Source organism: Ursus americanus, chromosome 1 (genome assembly GCF_024610735.1).
Source record: "Ursus americanus isolate L20-20 chromosome 1, mUrsAme1.1.p, whole genome shotgun sequence".
In the NCBI taxonomy this organism is placed as follows: Eukaryota; Metazoa; Chordata; class Mammalia; order Carnivora; family Ursidae; genus Ursus; species Ursus americanus.
The window spans coordinates 98,489,116-98,507,206 of NC_142127.1; the positions used below are offsets into that span (position 1 = coordinate 98,489,116).

At 40.9% G+C, this 18,091-nt stretch overlaps 2 protein-coding genes across 17 annotated transcripts in view; one reads left to right on the forward strand and one right to left on the reverse strand.

The window, feature by feature from the left end:
• The window catches only part of TRIP12 (thyroid hormone receptor interactor 12), a 140,259-nt gene extending 123,831 nt beyond the window's left edge, over positions 1-16,428 (reverse strand). For 9 of the 16 annotated variants that reach the window (XM_045794183.2, XM_045794182.2, XM_045794180.2 and 6 more), the window contains exon 1: positions 15,365-15,645. The gene's annotated coding sequence lies outside the window, so the exon portion shown is untranslated. Of the gene's footprint in view, positions 1-894; positions 941-14,759; positions 14,899-15,051; positions 15,221-15,364; positions 15,647-16,369 lie in introns of those variants that run through there. The other 7 variants (XM_045794178.2, XM_045794173.2, XM_087864137.1 and 4 more) reach the window with 6 other exon arrangements.
• Positions 15,658-18,091, forward strand: part of FBXO36 (F-box protein 36) — an 84,595-nt gene continuing 82,161 nt past the window's right edge. Inside the window, exon 1 of the mRNA XM_045794186.2 lies at positions 15,658-16,095. Coding sequence (XP_045650142.1) covers positions 16,000-16,095 — 96 coding nt within the window. The 5' untranslated portion in view covers positions 15,658-15,999. The remainder of the gene's footprint in view (positions 16,096-18,091) is intronic.

Genomic DNA, 18,091 nt, shown 5'->3' on the forward strand with positions numbered 1-18,091 from the left:
CTCACACACACAAGAACGTTTTCCAAGTTAATACAAAGATAAGAGACAGAGATCCCTCATTTAAAAACCTGGCTTTAGGGAGTGGCTCAGCCAGTTAGGTGTCAGACTCTTGATTTCATCTTGGGTTGTGGTCTCAGGGTCATGAGACTGAGCCCTGAAAGGCTCCTCGCTGAGCAGGGGTCTGCTTAGGATTCTCTCTCTGCCCCTCCCACCCCGCTGATCAGCACGTGCACTCTCTAAAAAAATAAAAAATAACACAAAAAATTAAAACTTGGTTTTAGATACAAAGCTATTCCTTGTAGCATTAACAATAGTTCTTTAAAAACCTGACAAAAGAATTAGGTTAAATAAATTATGGTAGAGTAAATATAAAGCAAACAAAAAAGAGTAACAAAATAGGAAAATGTTCATCATACAATAATATGCAGAAAAACATAATATGGACGCATTTTTATTAAAACAAAAGCTAGAAGAAAACACAGAAACGTCTGTACTAGTTGTATCAGGTAGAGATTACAGATCGGTTCTTAATTTTCTCTTTATGTTTTTCTTTATTCAAGTTTTAACTATCACTTAGTCTGTACTTTATTATCAGAAATAAATCAAAAATTAAAAGATGCTCACTAAATGTAATGTGGCACACTGGATGAGATCCTGGAACAGAAAGGCACTAGGTGAAGAAAACTAAGGAAATCCAAATAATGTATAGGGAGTAATAATGTATCAATACTGGTTCATTAGCTGAATCAAAAATATACTAATCTTAAGACCTTAGCAAAAGGAAAACTGGGTAAGGAGTACAAGGTAACCATCTCTGCAACTTTTTTTTAATGAATCTAAAACTACCCTTTAAAACGAGATTTGTTTGTTTGTTTTATGTTTAAGTCCACTTACCTAAGACTCTTCAAGAAGGCAAAAGTACAGACAGTAGGAGTCATCACTAAGGAACAGCAGGCAAAGGCAGACAGGGCATTTAGGAAGAAAAAAGAGATTGTATGTTGAAAGTTGAGGTCCAAAGTTTTGTACAGTATGTCTGCCGGGCACACAACAGGCCCTCACTTGTTGCAGAATAAGGCTCTCACTTATTTTACTATTTTCAGAAACAAGAGGTTTAAAGTATCTTCTTAAAAGGCCTTATTGATCCCCTCAACTAAGGAGAAAAGTGCTGAGAATACACTTTTTAAAGTATCTTTAAGCTACTAGAATTATCACGTTCTTAAAGCCATGGGATGCAAGCCTTCGCTCAGAACTTACCTGCTTAATGCTCAATTCTAGCAGTTTTGCAACTCAACACATTAAAAGCTGGGGGAAGCAGGGTGGGACACAGAGTACCTCAACATACAAGCCCACCAACCAGTAAGGAAAGGGCAAGGCTCACTCACTATACAAAGCAACTAATTCACTTAAAAAGCAGGCCATTTCGGACTGTCCAACTGCCAATAATAATGCTCACTAATGATGGCCTAGAGTCAAGCACAAAACGCATTCGCAATACTCTGAAAAGTAGCCACATGAAAAAAAAATGTGTTTACTGCATTGACCTTTTTTCAGCAGATTTTACGTGTATTTCTTTTAAAAAAAAAGTTGCGTGTTTTTAAGCTTTTTATTGATTAAAAAAACTTTTTTAGATTTTATTTATTTATTTGACAGACAGAGAGGGAGAGAAAGAGCACAAGCAGGAAGAGCGGCAGGCAGAGAGAGAGAGGGAGAAGTAGGCTTCCTGCTCAGCAGGGAGCCCAACACGGGCCTGGATCCCAGGACTCTGGGATCATGACCTGAGCCAAAGGCGGATGCTTAACTGACTGAGCCACCCAAGCACCCCTAAAAAAATCTTTTAAAAGAGAAAACAGATGTATCCTCTAACAATAAAAAAACATGACCTTAGAACTGGATAAAGGAAATATGGGATATTCTTTATACTACTTTAATAACATTTTTATTTCTGAAGTTATATAAAAAAAACTTAAGCCATATCACACATTATACTGAAATTATTTGTAGTCAAAAGGGCTATAATTAGCAATGATAGAACCTCTGTACCTGGATCAAATATACTTTCCCCAAAACCTTTTCAAAACACTTCACGTTAGTCCAGGTCAGAGATATTTTTCCATTCAATCTTTAAAGTACCATTTTATTTATTTTAATTTTTAATTTTTGTTATTATTAACATGTGATGTATTATTTGTTTCAGGGGTACAGGTTTGTGATTCATCAGTCTTACACAACACACAGCACTCACACCCTCCGCAATGTCCATCACCCAGCCACTCCATCCCTCCCACCCCCCTCCACTCCAGCAACCCTTTGTTTGTTTCCTGAGATTAAGAGTCTCTTATGGTTTGTCTCCCTCTCTGGTTTCTTCTTGTTTCATTTTTTGTCCATTACATTTACTAACACCTAAATTATGACGTCTGAAAAACAATAAATTCACACACTGTTAACTGTAATTTCATACATTTATAGCAACTGTGAAAATAAGTCATTTAAAAAGAACTATTATATGGTTCTTTTCTATAGAATAAAAGCTACTATTAAACTCCTTCTAGGAGCCAATACCCTAATCAAAAAAATTGTAACATAGCAACTACCATTTGATCACCTCACAGAGAACAAGGCACCGTGCTAAGCACTTCTCTCTCACTAAAAACTCAAAAGAATTCTATAAAGTACAATTTTTCTATACTTTACACCTTAATAATTTGGCCAGGACCAAACCACCAGGAAACCAGAACCCAAATTCATCCTGCTGATGAGTCCACCCATACTGTCAAATGAGCTCCTTCAACCCTTCAACTCTACCACTCAGGGAATTCCAAGATGTTATCAGAGAAATCCATCTCCTCAAACCTATCTTTTTAGATAGACTATCAACAAAGGAAAGGAAAAGCTTCCTCTCAAAAAGAATAGTTAACAATAATAACGCCAAGAAGCACTTATCCTTTACCAAACACTGTTTTAAAGTTTTACGTAGTAACCAATTTAATCCTCACAACAAACCTAAAATAGGTATCACTATCATTCCCATTTCACAGATGCACAAACTGAAGCCAAAATAAAGTGACTGACCCGAGGTCACAAAGTTAATTTTATCACAGCCAGGGTTTAAATTAAATCCTCCCAGTCTTTGCTCTTAGCCACTTATACCAAATTCCTTTATCATTTAGACATTATCACAGTATCTTTTAAGACATATAGATGTCATTTCCAATTCCTATGAACCAAGGAAAGGCAGCATGTCAGACTCTGGAGCAGGAGTTGGCAAACTATGGCAGACAGGCCAAATCTGCACCACCACTTCTTTTGTAAATAAAGTTTTATTAAAAGAAAGGCAATGGCTGCTTTTGCCCCGCAACAGCCAATTAATTACAACACAACAGAGACTACATGATCCACAAAGCCAAAAATATTTGCTGTCTGGCGCCTTGTAAAAAAAAGTTTGCTGACCTCGGTTCTGGATGGCAGTGTATAAGCCTTCCTCTAAACCATCCAAATTAATATACATTTTTTTCTTCATCATTATAAATAAAAACAGCTGCAGCTACCATTCAAGGATACACTACTTATGCTACTTATGTTAAGATCCTAACACCAACCCATTTTATACAAAAGAAAACTAAGCCTCAGAGGGTAAATGACTTATCCAAGATCACATACACAGAACAGGGAGGATCTTGTTTAAATCAGAGTTTCTGGCTTCAAGGCCCATATCCTTTGTATAGGGCACTGCCTGCAAAATATATAAATGTGTACAGCCATGAAAAAGCAAGAGTGTTTATGAAAACTGACTAAAGTTTCATGATAAAAATGCCAACTTTAAAAAGAAAAATGTTCATGTAAATGTATGCATGGGTATTAACTGGCTCATACTTTCATCTTATTTTCCATTATACTGTATTTATGTATTTCCTGTTATTCCAATTGGGGTTATGAATAACCCAGTGATACTTAAAGCATAGGAAGACTATGGTACATTCTCCCTACGTAAAGTTATGGGGCAAAAAACTCACTTAAATTAACACAGAAAATAAAAAAAGCATCTAGATTGTATTTATTTACTCAGTACCTCCCTGGCCACTGAAAAATTCTACCCTCTTCTGAAGCAGACTCTCATCCACCCTCAGTACACTTCTCGTCTGGAATGTCCAACTCTCTTCTACTTACCCCCTTACCCATCCATCCCCAGCCCACCTACCTCCCCATTTCCCATCCCTCCTACAGTGGAGATTAATCTATGTACCAGTGAGCCAAGGGAAGGATTCGATAGGGGTTGGTTGCTGTTGCTATTATTCATTCAGCCTTTTCTTATTATTCTGATCCCATTCATCTCCCACACCACTAGACTGGTCTACATCACTGTTAGACTATATTATACATATTTATAGTGAAAGCCACATCAGAAAGATAACAAGGAATTGAATTTGGAATTAAATGTGATCAAGTATATACATGGATGAAGGTTTAACTATTCTCAGAAACATCTGAGTAATACTTTTACCTAACAGCTACTCACCCGATAAGACATCTGAATAATGTCTTAAAATTCAGTTTAAGAGTCTTTATGGTTCCTTTTGTTCCCAACTTTATCTCCTTCCCTAATGAAACGATAAACTCAAGGCCAAGGACCACATCTTACATATTTTCCTAATCCTAAATCTTGACTTAGGGCTTTAAATAAGTATTCAAAAAGATTTATAATACATACCATTTTCTTATTATTCATACACATTAATTCTATGTCCACTGCTAACCTCAGACTACCTACGCTGAGAGCACAGACACCTTACAGGAGTATTTTTCTAGGTCTGAGTATTGCTAATGCAATTTAAGCAACACCTCTAAAAGATAAATGCAGCAGTTGCTGAAAGCAGCCTAATTCCTTCCACTGGACCATGACTCTAATACTGGACTGTAAAACAGACATAATTGCAGAATGTTTTTTTAGAACCATTGTTTTACTAAGTCTCTGACTATATGTCCCTTAAAAGAACTACAGATGAAGCCATTCCTAACTTTAAAACTCTTAATATGGAAAGTTCCCAAATCTTTTACTATCGCATTAAAAATTTAAATAAACTCAGGAGGCATCCGGCAAAAAGTTCTAAGTATTTCTAAATATAGGACACTCTGAAAAGTTAATTGTGCATTATGAATCATCTTATTTTTCTTTTTTAGTAACAAGAACTAACGCACGCGGAATGGAAGTAAACGCATGAGTTGAGTTGAAAGTCCGTCCAACAGAAAATACTGCTATTCCAGCAAACATTAAGTTTACCGATTCCTTAGCTGATTCAAGAACTATAAATTGAGTATCACTTAAAACCAGTGCCACAACAAAGATCCCAAATAATGGTTTACTATCTCTTCCATGATTCCTTTCAGGATACTTAGTTTGTGTAACGAGAAGATACCTGGAGAATAAATGGCATGGCCTAATATACAGGCAGCTGAAAAGTAATATTAGATGGTTCAAAGAGGCAGAAGCAGATTATCTTACAGTGCCACACCAAAGGCTGAAAATTCCCCAAGTCTTACCTCATAGGAGCAACTGGAAGGGCAAACTTTTCAAAAGACCGGCTGAAGAGTAAGGTTAAAAAAAAAAAAAAAAAAAAAAATGAACTCTGCAATTAACAGTCTAGTTTTCTGAGAAAAGTATTTTGAGGTCAAAATGTGTAAATTAACACCGAAGTTCCTAATGACAGTTGAGAAATAATTAGGAAGCTAGTCTGATCACAGAGCTAAGAGCTACTGAAAGCTTCTCAAAAATCAGCCTAATTGTTGCCATCTACTGGGAGAAAGGCAGAAATGCTTGTGGGTCTGGAATGGAGGGTAGACTTCAAGTCTAATGCCCTTGAGACTAGGCCGCTCTCCCTAGGTGGATACAAGACAAGGAAATACATGTTCAATAAAGGAAAAATTAGGAAGCTGTACGAATGCCTTGAATTAAAAGACACTCTTGTTGCTTAGTGTAGTAAAACACACAGCCTTCACAAACGTTTTTATTCCAAAGTCCTCGAACCCCCACAAATTTTGTGTATACAGCTTTAACAGGTATAAGTCATGAACGTGCACTAACTGCTAGCATCTCTATTTTCACATAGGAATAAGATGAATTCAAACTGCAATCAGCAATGTCTACAATACTCTAGAAACAAAAGTTGCTGTAAGAAAATTAAATATTATTGCTACTAGACCCCTGAATGAAATAGTATTCTCTGTATCTATTTAGCTTCCCTTCAGCCACCAGCTAACCTCATTTCCTAATTTTGAAATCCTGTTTTGTGTAACTTTTATAAAAGTAAGAGGGATAACAAATAGTCTACTATGACATCAACTGGAGTGTTAGGCAAATATTTTACTAAGACATTTAAGTTGATTAAACAGCCAATATTGGGGTGCCTGGGTGACTCAGTTGGTTGAGCATTCAACTTTTCATTTTGGCTCATGATCCCCGCATCAGGCTCCTTGCTGAGCATGGAGCCTGCTTGAGATTCTCATTCTCCCTCTGCTCCCCTTCCCGCTCCCCCCCAGAAAAAACAAACAAAAAACCCCAAAACACAGGTAATATTAACTTGCACTTTTTAAAAGTATATAAATACTGGGACGCCTGGGTGGCTCAGTCAGTCAAGTATCTGACTTCGGCTCAGTTCATGATCTTGGGGTTGTGGGACTGAGCCCCACATTGAGCTCCCCACTCTCGGGGCTCCAGAATCTGCTGGAGGTTCCGTGCTCACGAGCTCTCTCTCTCTCAAAATAAATAAATCTTAAAAAAAAAAAAAAAGTATATAGGGGTGCCTGGGTGGCTCAGCTGTCTGTCTGCCTTTAACTCAGGTCACGATCCCAGGGTCCTGGGACTGGGCCCCGCGTTGTAAGCAGGGAGCCTGCTTCTCCCTTTCGCTCTGCCCCCCACCCCACTTGTGCTCTCACTCTGTCTCTCTCAAATAATAAATAAAACCTTTTTTTAAAAAAAGTATGTAAATACTTAAGCCACAATTTGCTTTTCTTCAAACACTGTGTTCTTTTTTTACTGCATTAGATACTTAGCAGAAGTTTCTCTTTTATAAAGAGGGCTGACATTACTGAGAAACTCAAAAAATCCTATATTAATTTTCAGACAGTACTCTGAATTAAAAAAAAAATGAATAAACAATAGATGAATGTGTTAAGACAAAATGCTGCAAGCTTCCACTACAGGGGAAGAACTCTGTGACTGAACTGAACAGAGGAGCAAAAGGAGTCATTTAGACAGCTCCTGCTTATTTAACAGAAGTATTCTAACTACGAAGTAGGGAAACTAAGCAAGAAGTTTTACCTCCATTGCTTCTTTCACCTCAAAACTTACCAGAATAACCCCGAGAGTATATAGTCCTAGAAAGGGGAGCCATTTCACAGAAAGCTAAGCTCTAAATAAGATCTGAAAGCACTTTTTCTTTGTAGATCATTTACAAATTAAGTATTTCTGTACACTTTTTTCATGTCGTCACTGCCTGTTCAGGGATCAACAATAAACTCAACATGTCTATTTGTTAAATCTAATTTCTTAATTTCTCCCGTTTAAGAACCTCAATCGTCACAGCCTGATTTCCTATTTCATAAATGTGGACCCTCTACTCCAAAGGGCCAGTTTATCTGACCATTAGTCCCTCACCTCAATTACACCTTTTTAAACTCCCCATTCTTCTCTCTCTACCCAAACAACTGAGGCCAGTTCAAGTCCAGGGACTTGAAGTCTCTCCATGAAGTCTTCCTCAACCTAGTCAACTTCAGCCTAGGACTGAATCTCTAAGCTTCCGAGTATCCACTGTGTAAAACTCAACTTTGTACTTAACAATATGCACGATGTTAAATGTTGTGTTCTGTCACAGTTTGAACTCACCTACAATAAAGTACCACATCTCTTCAACATAAGAGATCCCATTTTATAAATCTATTATCCCATTTTATAAATCTATTTCTCCTCAGCATTTTTCAAGAAGGTTTGGAACCAGAAATGCACATGCATCAGTTGCTGAGGAAATATTTGCACAATGAAGGCACTTCCAACAATTTATTCAGTAAAGCCAAATTTCGCGCCCTAATTTATCAGTTTCTTAATTTAGACTCTCATATCAGGCTTTCTAAATGTAGAAAACCTGCATTTAGAATATCTACAGGATACCTCCCTATGCTAAACACTATACTATATACAGTTACCAAGTAAGTTCAACAAGGTAAGTGATTTTCTTTTTTTTTTTTTTTTAAATCTTTTATTTTATTTATTCGACAGAGACAGAGACAGCCAGCGAAAGAGGGAACACAAGCAGGGGGAGTGGGAGAGGAAGAAGCAGGCTCATAGCGGAAGAGCCTGATGTGGGGCTCGATCCCATAACGCCGGGATCACGCCCTGAGCCGAAGGCAGACGCTTAACCACTGTGCCACCCAGGCGCCCCAAACAAGGTAAGTGATTTTCAACGAAATGAAACCATGGCACTCAGGACAAGAACCTTCTGTATTCCTCCCAGCAGAGACCTGGCACGCAGTAAGCACTAGATAAATATGTATTGATAAATACATTTTTACCTGCTAGTAAACATAATTCCCAAATGCTAAACCTAAGGTAACAAAGTCAGTAAAATAGTCTAGTGCCTTAGCAATCCCTTAAATGGGGATTTTCATGAGCTTAATTCTGAAAAATTTATATTCTCAAATCCTACACTCAGCTACCAAACCCTGAGAAATGAAAATAAGCAAGCTCACAGCAACTATGGCAAACGGTGCTACTATTATTTCACAATATAGTTCCTCAGTGTGTCACCAAAACAAACTCTATGACTCCCGTGTATAATGCAGGTCAGGAGCCTTGTGCCAGCCATCGTGGCGATGGGAGAAAGAGCGCTTTATCACAAGAAGCCAAAGATCTAGTTAAGAAGAAGTAAGCGACTAATGATGTAAGACAGATGGTGAAAGCAGTAACTAAAACTAATAAAATGTTATGGAAAGGAGAAGTGAGGAGTAAAACTACAGGACGTACTGGAAAAAAGCGAAGCGTGTCTCTGCAGCTACAAGAGACACAAGATGAGGGAAGGGTGTCGATCCAGGCAGACTAAACAATCAAAGTCCAGGCAAGAAAGCTGAAGTTCCTGGAGTGTGTTCAGAGAGGAACAAGCAGCTCCATCTGACTGCATGCAGCCAAGGGTGCAAAACAGACAAGATTACAAAATACTGGGGCCATGGCAGAAGTTACAGCATGTTCATGTATTTACTATTTACAAGGCTACTACAAGCACTTGGTTTTCAGGAAGATTAAAAAAAAGGGGGGAGGGAGAGGCCCTCCATATGATCTCCACGAACCTGCTCTCTAAGGACACAAGGCAGCTTAAATTACAACTCAACAGTGAATTTCAGACGGGCTAGCTGTAAAAACTCATTTTGGGTTGCCAGGGCATCACACATGTTTACCAGTATAAGGACTTCAAATTGAGTTAATTTGACCTTAAGAAGATACAGCACAAGGTACATCTATTTATTCAGAATGCTGCCCACGGGTGGAATGAGTAGGAGTTTTGAAGTCAGGGTAGAACTCATTGGTTATGACAGCCAACAAGTTGATTAAAATACACATTGAAATGCTGTAACTTCAAGTCTTGAAGACTTGCTGATAGACACTTCAGCTTATAAATAGCCTTCAAAATCCACATATGGGTAATAACATCATATTTATAGAAATAAATATATCCTTTCTAAAAAAGAAACAAAGAAACTAAACAAAAATGATGTATAAAACTCAGTTGCGTACTTAACAAATACACGCATCGTATCAAAATATATTTAAGGCCTGAACTATTATATGTAAATAAAGGATGATTAAAGAACATAAAATGGCTTGTCCCCATTTTTTAATACATGACTTAAAGTAACTTGCAGTCTCTAAAACACATATCCAACAGATTAAAAAGAAAACTCCCAAAATCTTTTTTAGCATCAACTATGATTCAAAATGTCTGTCAAAACAAATAAGACGTTAAAGCATTACAAATTATTTTCACCTACAGCAATATTTTATTCTCACAAAACTTGTTCCTTTAATAAGCATTCAAAGATTCCTTAATACAGGCCAGACACTGTGCTGGAGGGATAAAAAAGGAGGAAGATGGACTTCAAAGAATTCATAATCAACTAAGGAACACTATCATATCCTCAAAAATTTTCAAGTCTATATATGTAACAGAAGTATGTTCTAGGTAGAAGGGTGTTAACAAATGAGGCTGCAATGAACCAGTGAGGAAGGGCCCTGTGTTCCAATCTAGCTTTGTAGCCTAATTTCCTACATACAGTGTCTAACATACAAATGACAATTAAATCCAGGTTAGGTGGCAATAACCACACTTCCGATTAGGCACTTGAAACTCACAAAGGTTAAACTATTCGCCCAAGGTCACAAAGAAAAGACAGTCAAGACCACTACCGAAGTCTCCTACCTTCAAATCAGATGTTCACTTGAACAATGAACGCTGTTCTCTCATGAAAGAACAGAGTGGCAAGCAGTTTTTGTTTTCACTCTAAACCACTAACATGACTTTTTAAATCAAGCAGAGCTGCAAAACTATTACCAATAGCTTCTGCAACATGACAAAACAGGTAGGTCTGAATAATGGACAAGTTCCTTCTTCTTCTGGCCAATCCAGTTTAATGAAACTTTAAGAATCACAACCAAAATCTGAAAGGCCTCAGAGAAGAACTGTGAAGCAGACTTATCTCAGCCTAGGAAACAACTTCTCTTGCCCATAACCTAAAATCAGTAAGTTAGGGTATTAGATTTAAAGAGCTGCATTGTTAAAAATATAGGACACTAGCCAAGTTAAATTTTACTTAAAAATCAAGAGACTGGTTCAGCATCAGTATATTTACTCTAACAGTGAGCACCCACTGTGTGTCAGAGTCACCTAGCCAACCAGGTAGCGATTATAGAGAACAACTGGTAGGGGTTTACACCTTCAAGAAATCTCTATCACAGCTGTTTGAACTATACAGAGGAACTAAAAGAAAACACACAAATGTAAAGCTAATATTACATGTTAAGAACTACAAGCACCAGGATTATATAACAATCTATAGATTCTATTTATTGTGTAAATATCCATCAACTGCTTTCTCACTCTTCCACCCTTTCCAGGCACTCGTGGGCACAGCAGTCAGGAAGACATGAAGAGGCTGTGATCACAAAACCAAATAGCATCTTGAGGAATCTGTTGAGGCTAAGAAACTTTCCAAGCGGGAAGACTGGTTGCGTAGTCAGCAAGACTAGGCTAACATTACTGGTTTGGAGTGGGAAGGAAAATGGGTATTATTTTCAATCAGGCGTATGAGTGCACCTTCATGCAAAACACAGTGATACAAGATAATCCTTGACTTCGGGAAGCCTATAATACAGTCGGGGAAACAAAAGCAACATATGTCAACAAATTTAGCACTATAATCCCAAAATGGAGCTTATTTAGATGACCAAGAAATAAAAAGGAAAGATCATGGGGTAGAAGTTTTTGAGGGAGTTGATAGGGAAGGGGTGAGCTGAAGTGAACCTAAAATGATTTTAATAAAGGAAAAGTGCATGTCAGGCTGGCAGGAGCAAGAACATGAGTGAAGAGGAAAAGCAACAAAAAGGTTGCTATTTCAACTTGAGTCCATTGAATTACCTCAGCAAACGGAAAAATAAAGGGGCAACTGGTATCCTATTTGCTCAGAAAGATCCTCACCCACCCACTTAAAAGAACTAAAGAATAAATAAAAATAAACAAAAAAATCCCCCTAAATCCTGTAAAGAAAACAGATCAAGATTTGGTAATATTTTCCCTTAACTGTAGTCTCTGACATCAGAAAGTCAATTTCATAAGAGCCACAGACCAGAACAGGTACATGTTATCAATAATAAAAATGTAAAGAAATTTCTCTAAGCATGATTAACAAATTTATTCAGTAGGGGGTATGGTGAAAAAGTATCTAGCATGCTGATGCAAAAAATAATAATAATAAAAAATAAAGGAAATTGGGCCCAAGCTCCACTACCAATTTAGCAGGAGTTTCAAAATGTAAGTTGCCGTAACTTCATATCTGCAACCTACCTTACATCAAGGTCACCCCCCATCACCACCACTGGTGAGAAGCTCTGTGTTTCTAATGACCTCAAAATAGCTAATGTAATTTTCTAAAACTAATGATAACATATTACACTTATTTAGCAGTTTGTAGTTTTTCACAAAGCCATTATATCCACTGGGTCTCAAAACCACCCGGTGAGGTAAAACACTCATTACCCATCCCTATCTTACAGAGGGTGCACCAGGGGTGCCTGGGTGGCTCAGTCAGTTAAGCGTCTGCCTTCCCCTCAGGTCATGATCCTGAAGTCCTGGGATGGAGTCCCACATCAGGCTCCATGCTCAGCGAGGGTCTATTTCTTCCTCTCCCTCTGACCCTTCCCCCTGCTTGTGCTCATGCTCTCTCTCCCTCAAATCATTAAACAAAAATCTTAAAAAAACAAAACAAAAAAACAAAAACACCCAAGAAACTGGAGACCAGATAGGGTAAGTGAATAGCTCAAGGTCACACAGCTACTAACAGTGTGTGAATTCCCAAGCCTTTGTTTGTCTCTTTGCTGGGATGATGTGCTCAAAATAGAATCATAAAATCTTATCCAGATAACATAAATCCCGTAATCTTAAAAGTTAGAATGGAGGGGCGCCTGGGTGGCACAGTCGTTAAGCGTCTGCCTTCGGCTCAGGGCATGATCCCGGGATCGAGCCCCACATCAGGCTTCTCCACTAGGAGCCTGCTTCTTCCTCTCCCACTCCCCCTGTGTTCCCTCTCTCGCTGGCTGTCTCTGTCAAATAAATAAATAAAATCTTAAAAAAAAAAAAAAGTTAGAATGGAAAGGTAAATATTACTTCAAATTTACTTTGCTAGGTGAAAACACTGATTTTACACTGGCTTAGCATACCCCTAATTTTTAAAATAATTACTTGAGCTTAGCAGCTTCTGGAACTCTAACTGCCAAAAAGTATTCTAAAACTTTTAGAAAGTAAATGAAAAACTAAAACAAAAAGCCTGTTCACTGACACAAACTAAACAGTAACCGTCAGCTCAGCGGACTTACAAACCACTCAAACTCCTTAAAAACTCGAATCGAATAGAAACAATGATAACATTAATTACATTCTACATTAATTACACGGCAATTCTTAAATCCTTATGGATACTGGCACACTCATAGAAAAGCAGATGTGGACAAAGCCCACAAACTCCAACCATGTTAATATGCTCTCTTAAGCGTAAAATAAATGAAATAAAAACTCCCCAAACAATCTCACAAAGATGATGTAAAAGCCACACTAATTCAACTTTTCTGGGCCTGAACATGGAGCAGGGTTGTTTCAAAAGAAAGAAATTTTGTTTACTTTAAAATTCACACTTAGTATTGATCTCTTTGCATAATGTAAATATGAAAGTAAACCTCAATAAAACCATCTGCAACTGATTGTCTCTAAACCTGATAATGCCATTCCTCAACCTTAACCTCCCCCCCAACCCCCCCACCCCCGAGTAAATGCGACACACAAACACACACAGGCCTCATATATAGGCCTCTTGCCTTTTTTCCCCCAACAACTAGGACCTTTGTTCCAAGCGTCGGTTTTTTGCCCCACTCAATAGCTCTTTCAACTTTCTACCTTATATTTTTTGTTTTGTTTTGTTTTTAGAGAGGAGATCCTCAGCCTCAACTTTCTGGGTCTTTAAAAAATGAAATGCCAAAAATATCTACAGAGAGACTGGAAAGGAATAGAAAGTTGAACACAGCACTAAAGGGCCTACAAAACGGAGTAAAGCCCGGGGATCGGGTGATTTGGCAGCCCAGGCAAGATCCGGGGAAGGCCGACTAGGAAAGGAGACAGCAGGGGAGTAGTTAGACGTCCACTCAGAACACGTTCACTGCGCTATTAAACGTACCCCCGCACCCCTCACACACGAACATTTACTCACTGACACAGTCCCTCCTTCAATTAACTAACAAGCAATTAAACTCTACCCACCTCCAGACACGATGCTTAAGCTAAACGTCCCCAAAGTGAAACGGCGTTACCAAATACACACAAACCTGTCTCGAAGCTTTAGGAGCAGCCCCTTCCGTTCCCTCCTTACCACACAAGGGTAACCAATTCCTCAATTCCCTCCCGTCCCCCCAGCAGTTCAAATGTGTTAAGTTATTTCCTCCCGATTTGCATGTGGTTTTAAATCTTTATTAATCTTTTTCCCTGTAGAAAATTAAGGATTCCTGTTATTCTGAGGAAGGAAAGGATTTGGGATTTTCCAACCTTCGTTATCTGAACTCCCCTGTAACTTGTTTCTGAACTAGAAACCCACTCACCATAGAGAGGAGGATGGAGGAGGGTGAACTGAATGGACAAACGATATAATAGATTTTATGTAATCCACATATAAATAAATTAATCGCCTGACTCGCTCTGAATGCTAATACGATTGGAGTGACAATTGGTCCACCCCCCTCCCAAATCCTGGACCCCCACCCCCGATTTCCATTCTGATCTATTTAGAAGCATGCTCTGCTCTTGTCAGCCAAGTTTCTCGGCCTCTTTTCCAGACCCCCTGCATGCCCGTCTCTTCGTCATCCTCACTCAGCCTCAACTTCCCACGGCTAAACTGCCCAGCGCAGACCCCGTCTCCGGCCTCGCCCGCCCACAACCCTCCCCCCTTGGCAGGAAACCCCTTACTGCGGTCTAAAGTCACTCCGGCCTCTCCCTCCTCTGACCCTCGCTTCCCACAACTGTTGTCACTCGAGCTGCTCCCTAGTTTCCATTTCCGGGCCGTCCCCGGCCCTGGAGCCTCCCCTCTCCCGGTTTCCGGGCCCCCCATCCCATTTCCGGGGAACCCTTGCCGTCTTCACACCCCCCACCTGCACTTCCGGCCCCCCACTTTCTCGCTTCCTAGACGCCCTCCAAGCTCCAAAGCCCACTTCCGGCCCCCCCGGCCCCCACCGGGCTCCCCAAGACCCGCACGCCTTACCCCGGTTCCGTGAAGGGCCCTCCTCATCGCGGGGGACCGGAGGGGGGACCCAGCGAACCCCCCCGCTCCCGCCCGGCCCCGGTCTCCCTCGAGCGCCTCGCCCGTCAACCCCCGGCCCGGTCCTTCCGCGGCCCCGCCGCCGCCGCCGCCGGGAGCAGGCCGAGCGGGGGCCGAATCGCGGCGATGACACAACCGGGCTTCCTGGGACTTTCTGTTCCAGCTCCTCCCCACCCCCCCACCACCCCCCCTAACCCCTCGGCACAACCCCCTCCCCCAAGCCTGGCCCGGCCGCTCGGAACTGCGCCCCAATTACCTAGTTGGGCCCCAAAGTCTCCGGTCCGGACTCGGTGGCGCGGCAGTAACTTCCACTCGCTCCCCCCACCCCCCCCGGCGGCGGCGGCGGCGGCGGCTCCTCGGGTCCCTTCAATTATCAGCTGAGCCGCAGCACCGCGGCCGGCGTGCGCCTCCGCCCGCGCCGCCTCCCTCCCCGCCCGTTCCAACACCCTCCGGGAACTATTTTGCCCGCCGGTTCGGACAGACGAGCTCGTCCGCGGGAAAGGCCCCGCTGCTTACTCGCGGCCCATCACATCGCCCCTCCCTCCCCCACCGCCCGGAGCGACTCTCCCAGCAGCCTGAGATCTCCTCCCGATCCCTTCGAGGGACCAGGAAGGGAAATGTGAGGCTGTGCTTGGTATCCCTCCGCCGGGGTCACCCCCTCCCCTCCGTGGTAGCAGGAACTAATTCCCTTTCGGGTCACCGGGGACCTGAGGGTTGAAATTCATGGCCAGAGTTCCCTCTGACTCTTGGGAGAGAGGTCGATCACCCCAAGACAGAAACCCCCTGCTAGCTCAAAAGCGGGGTTCGATTTAAACTAGGGCTTTGGCCCCATGACCCCAATCAAGCCCCGCCCCTTCCTGGTTGTCTTAGCGACGGCAGTGGCGTCCCAAGATGGCGTCGTGGCTGCCGGAGACTCTGTTCGAAATTGTAGGACAAGGCCCAGCGCCGAGCAAAGACTATTACCAGTTATTGGTCACCCGGTCCCAGGCAAGTGCGAGACGCGGTTTACCCTCTCTAACTCCCTGCCGCCCCGGTGGAGCGCGGAACGCGAGCCGCGCTAGGCCGAGAGCGACTGTGGCCCGCCGGAAGCGTCCGGTCCCAGCTCCGAGCCGGGAGATTTCCCTCGTCACCTCGGCCTCCTCGGCTAGCTCCTCGGTGGCCCGCGTGTCTTTTTCCAACCCTAGCCCGGCTCGTCCCTGGCGAGCTTTCTTTGCCTTCCCACATCGCCGCCCGCTCCCTTCTTGCCACCCGAGGTTCCTACCCGCAGAGTTCCCTCCGCGCGAAGAGAAAAACAGGCGTCCCTGGCTTGCGTGCAGCCTCACCTCAGCGTGGGAAGGAGAGAAAGAAAGACTCAGCCAAGTGTCCCAAGGAGGAGCCGGCAGGGGAGGGGAGAAAGGGACGATCTCTGTTCCAGGGTAGGAGTTAATCATGGGGGATTTAAAAAATCTCATTGTGGTCTTAATGGGCACCACGACCACATCAAAACTTCCTTATTTCTAGTAGGAATTGATCGTTGAGAGCTTTCCCTTACCTTTTTGGAGCCCCTTCTATCCCATTGAAAGTGTGCGGGGGGTGGTACAAAAATGTTTCAGCTGCTCTGCGCGTCAGCCCCACCCATAATGACATCTGCTCCACAACAATAAGACCTAGGATTATGTTATCGCTGGAGTAAAGTAACCATCAGCCTATTTTTATGACTACTTTAGCTATTTGAGGTGGGCTTTTTGGATGATTTATTGTGCTTATGAAATGATCAAGTTGATCTGGGCCTCCACCCGGAACACGTTTTCTGATTCCTGGCTGAGCTTAAGCCTGTCACTGAGATAAAGCACCATGTATTTAATAGATGGCATTTCTATAAAATGAAATTTAGAATTTTGTATGTATTTGTTTTGGTGTAGAGATTGAATATTGCATCAGTTTTCCCGTGAGCCCTTAAGTAGGCAGAGAATGCTTTTTTATAGCTTAAAAATCATCTTGTAAAAATAATGTATATTTTATTTTTAAACCTGAGATTTATAAATATTGCAAGTATATCAATAATAAAAGCATGATAACCTGTCAAACTTAAATATTTACTTGAACATTTGGGGGGGAATTTTTACACATTTAATTGGAATTTCTTGAGCGCTAAAATTCATTTTTTGTACAATTTTAGGACCATTTCCCATTTGCCTTAAGATGTAAAATTCTAACAGTTTTTTACTTCCTAACATTAATGATTGAAAGCAGTAACATATTACCATATTCATACTTCGTTTTCTATTTTTATCTATCTCACCTAAGTTGAAATGTTCTAATGTTTACAGTTTTTTCCATAATTTGTCTTTTAAAAGATTTTTTGAGGATTTCTTTTTCTTGAAGGTCTGGTATTACAAGTGTACTGTCATGTGTATTATCATGTCATAAGCCTCAGCAAATAAATACTTGTTTACCTTTTTATGTTAGTAAATTGGCCGTAAGAGTGCTCCTGGCATTAGTTTTCCCCAAGAATGTTTCTGTTGTTGTTGTTCAGACTTTGCTCTGTAGTCTAACTTGGGCACACGCCTTCTTCTAACTACTGTGTTTTTTGAAATCCCCCCTCCCCCAGCCAAGTATTCTTAAAGCTTTCTTTCTTTTCTTTTCTTTTTTCCTTCTTTTCTTGTCTTCCTTTCTTTCTTTCTTTCTTTCTTTCTCTTCTTTCACAGATCAAAAACTGGCTTTCATTTCAGGCCCTATTCTTCATGTCAATTGCTTCTATATAAAATCCTTTTCAAGCTGATTCATTTTCTTTTTTAAGCAGACAGAATATATCCACTACAGTTCTACCAGTGAGAGTTCATCTCAAATCTGATTAATTCACTCTCTTTTTAAAGTAAAATTTGTTGTAAAAAATAGTAAGCCAAAAAAACAGTCTTTTCAGTCAACTGTCTTTAGAATATGCTATTTTCTGACCACAAGATAATTTTTCTAAGGCTCAGCACAGGAAACCAAACATCCACTA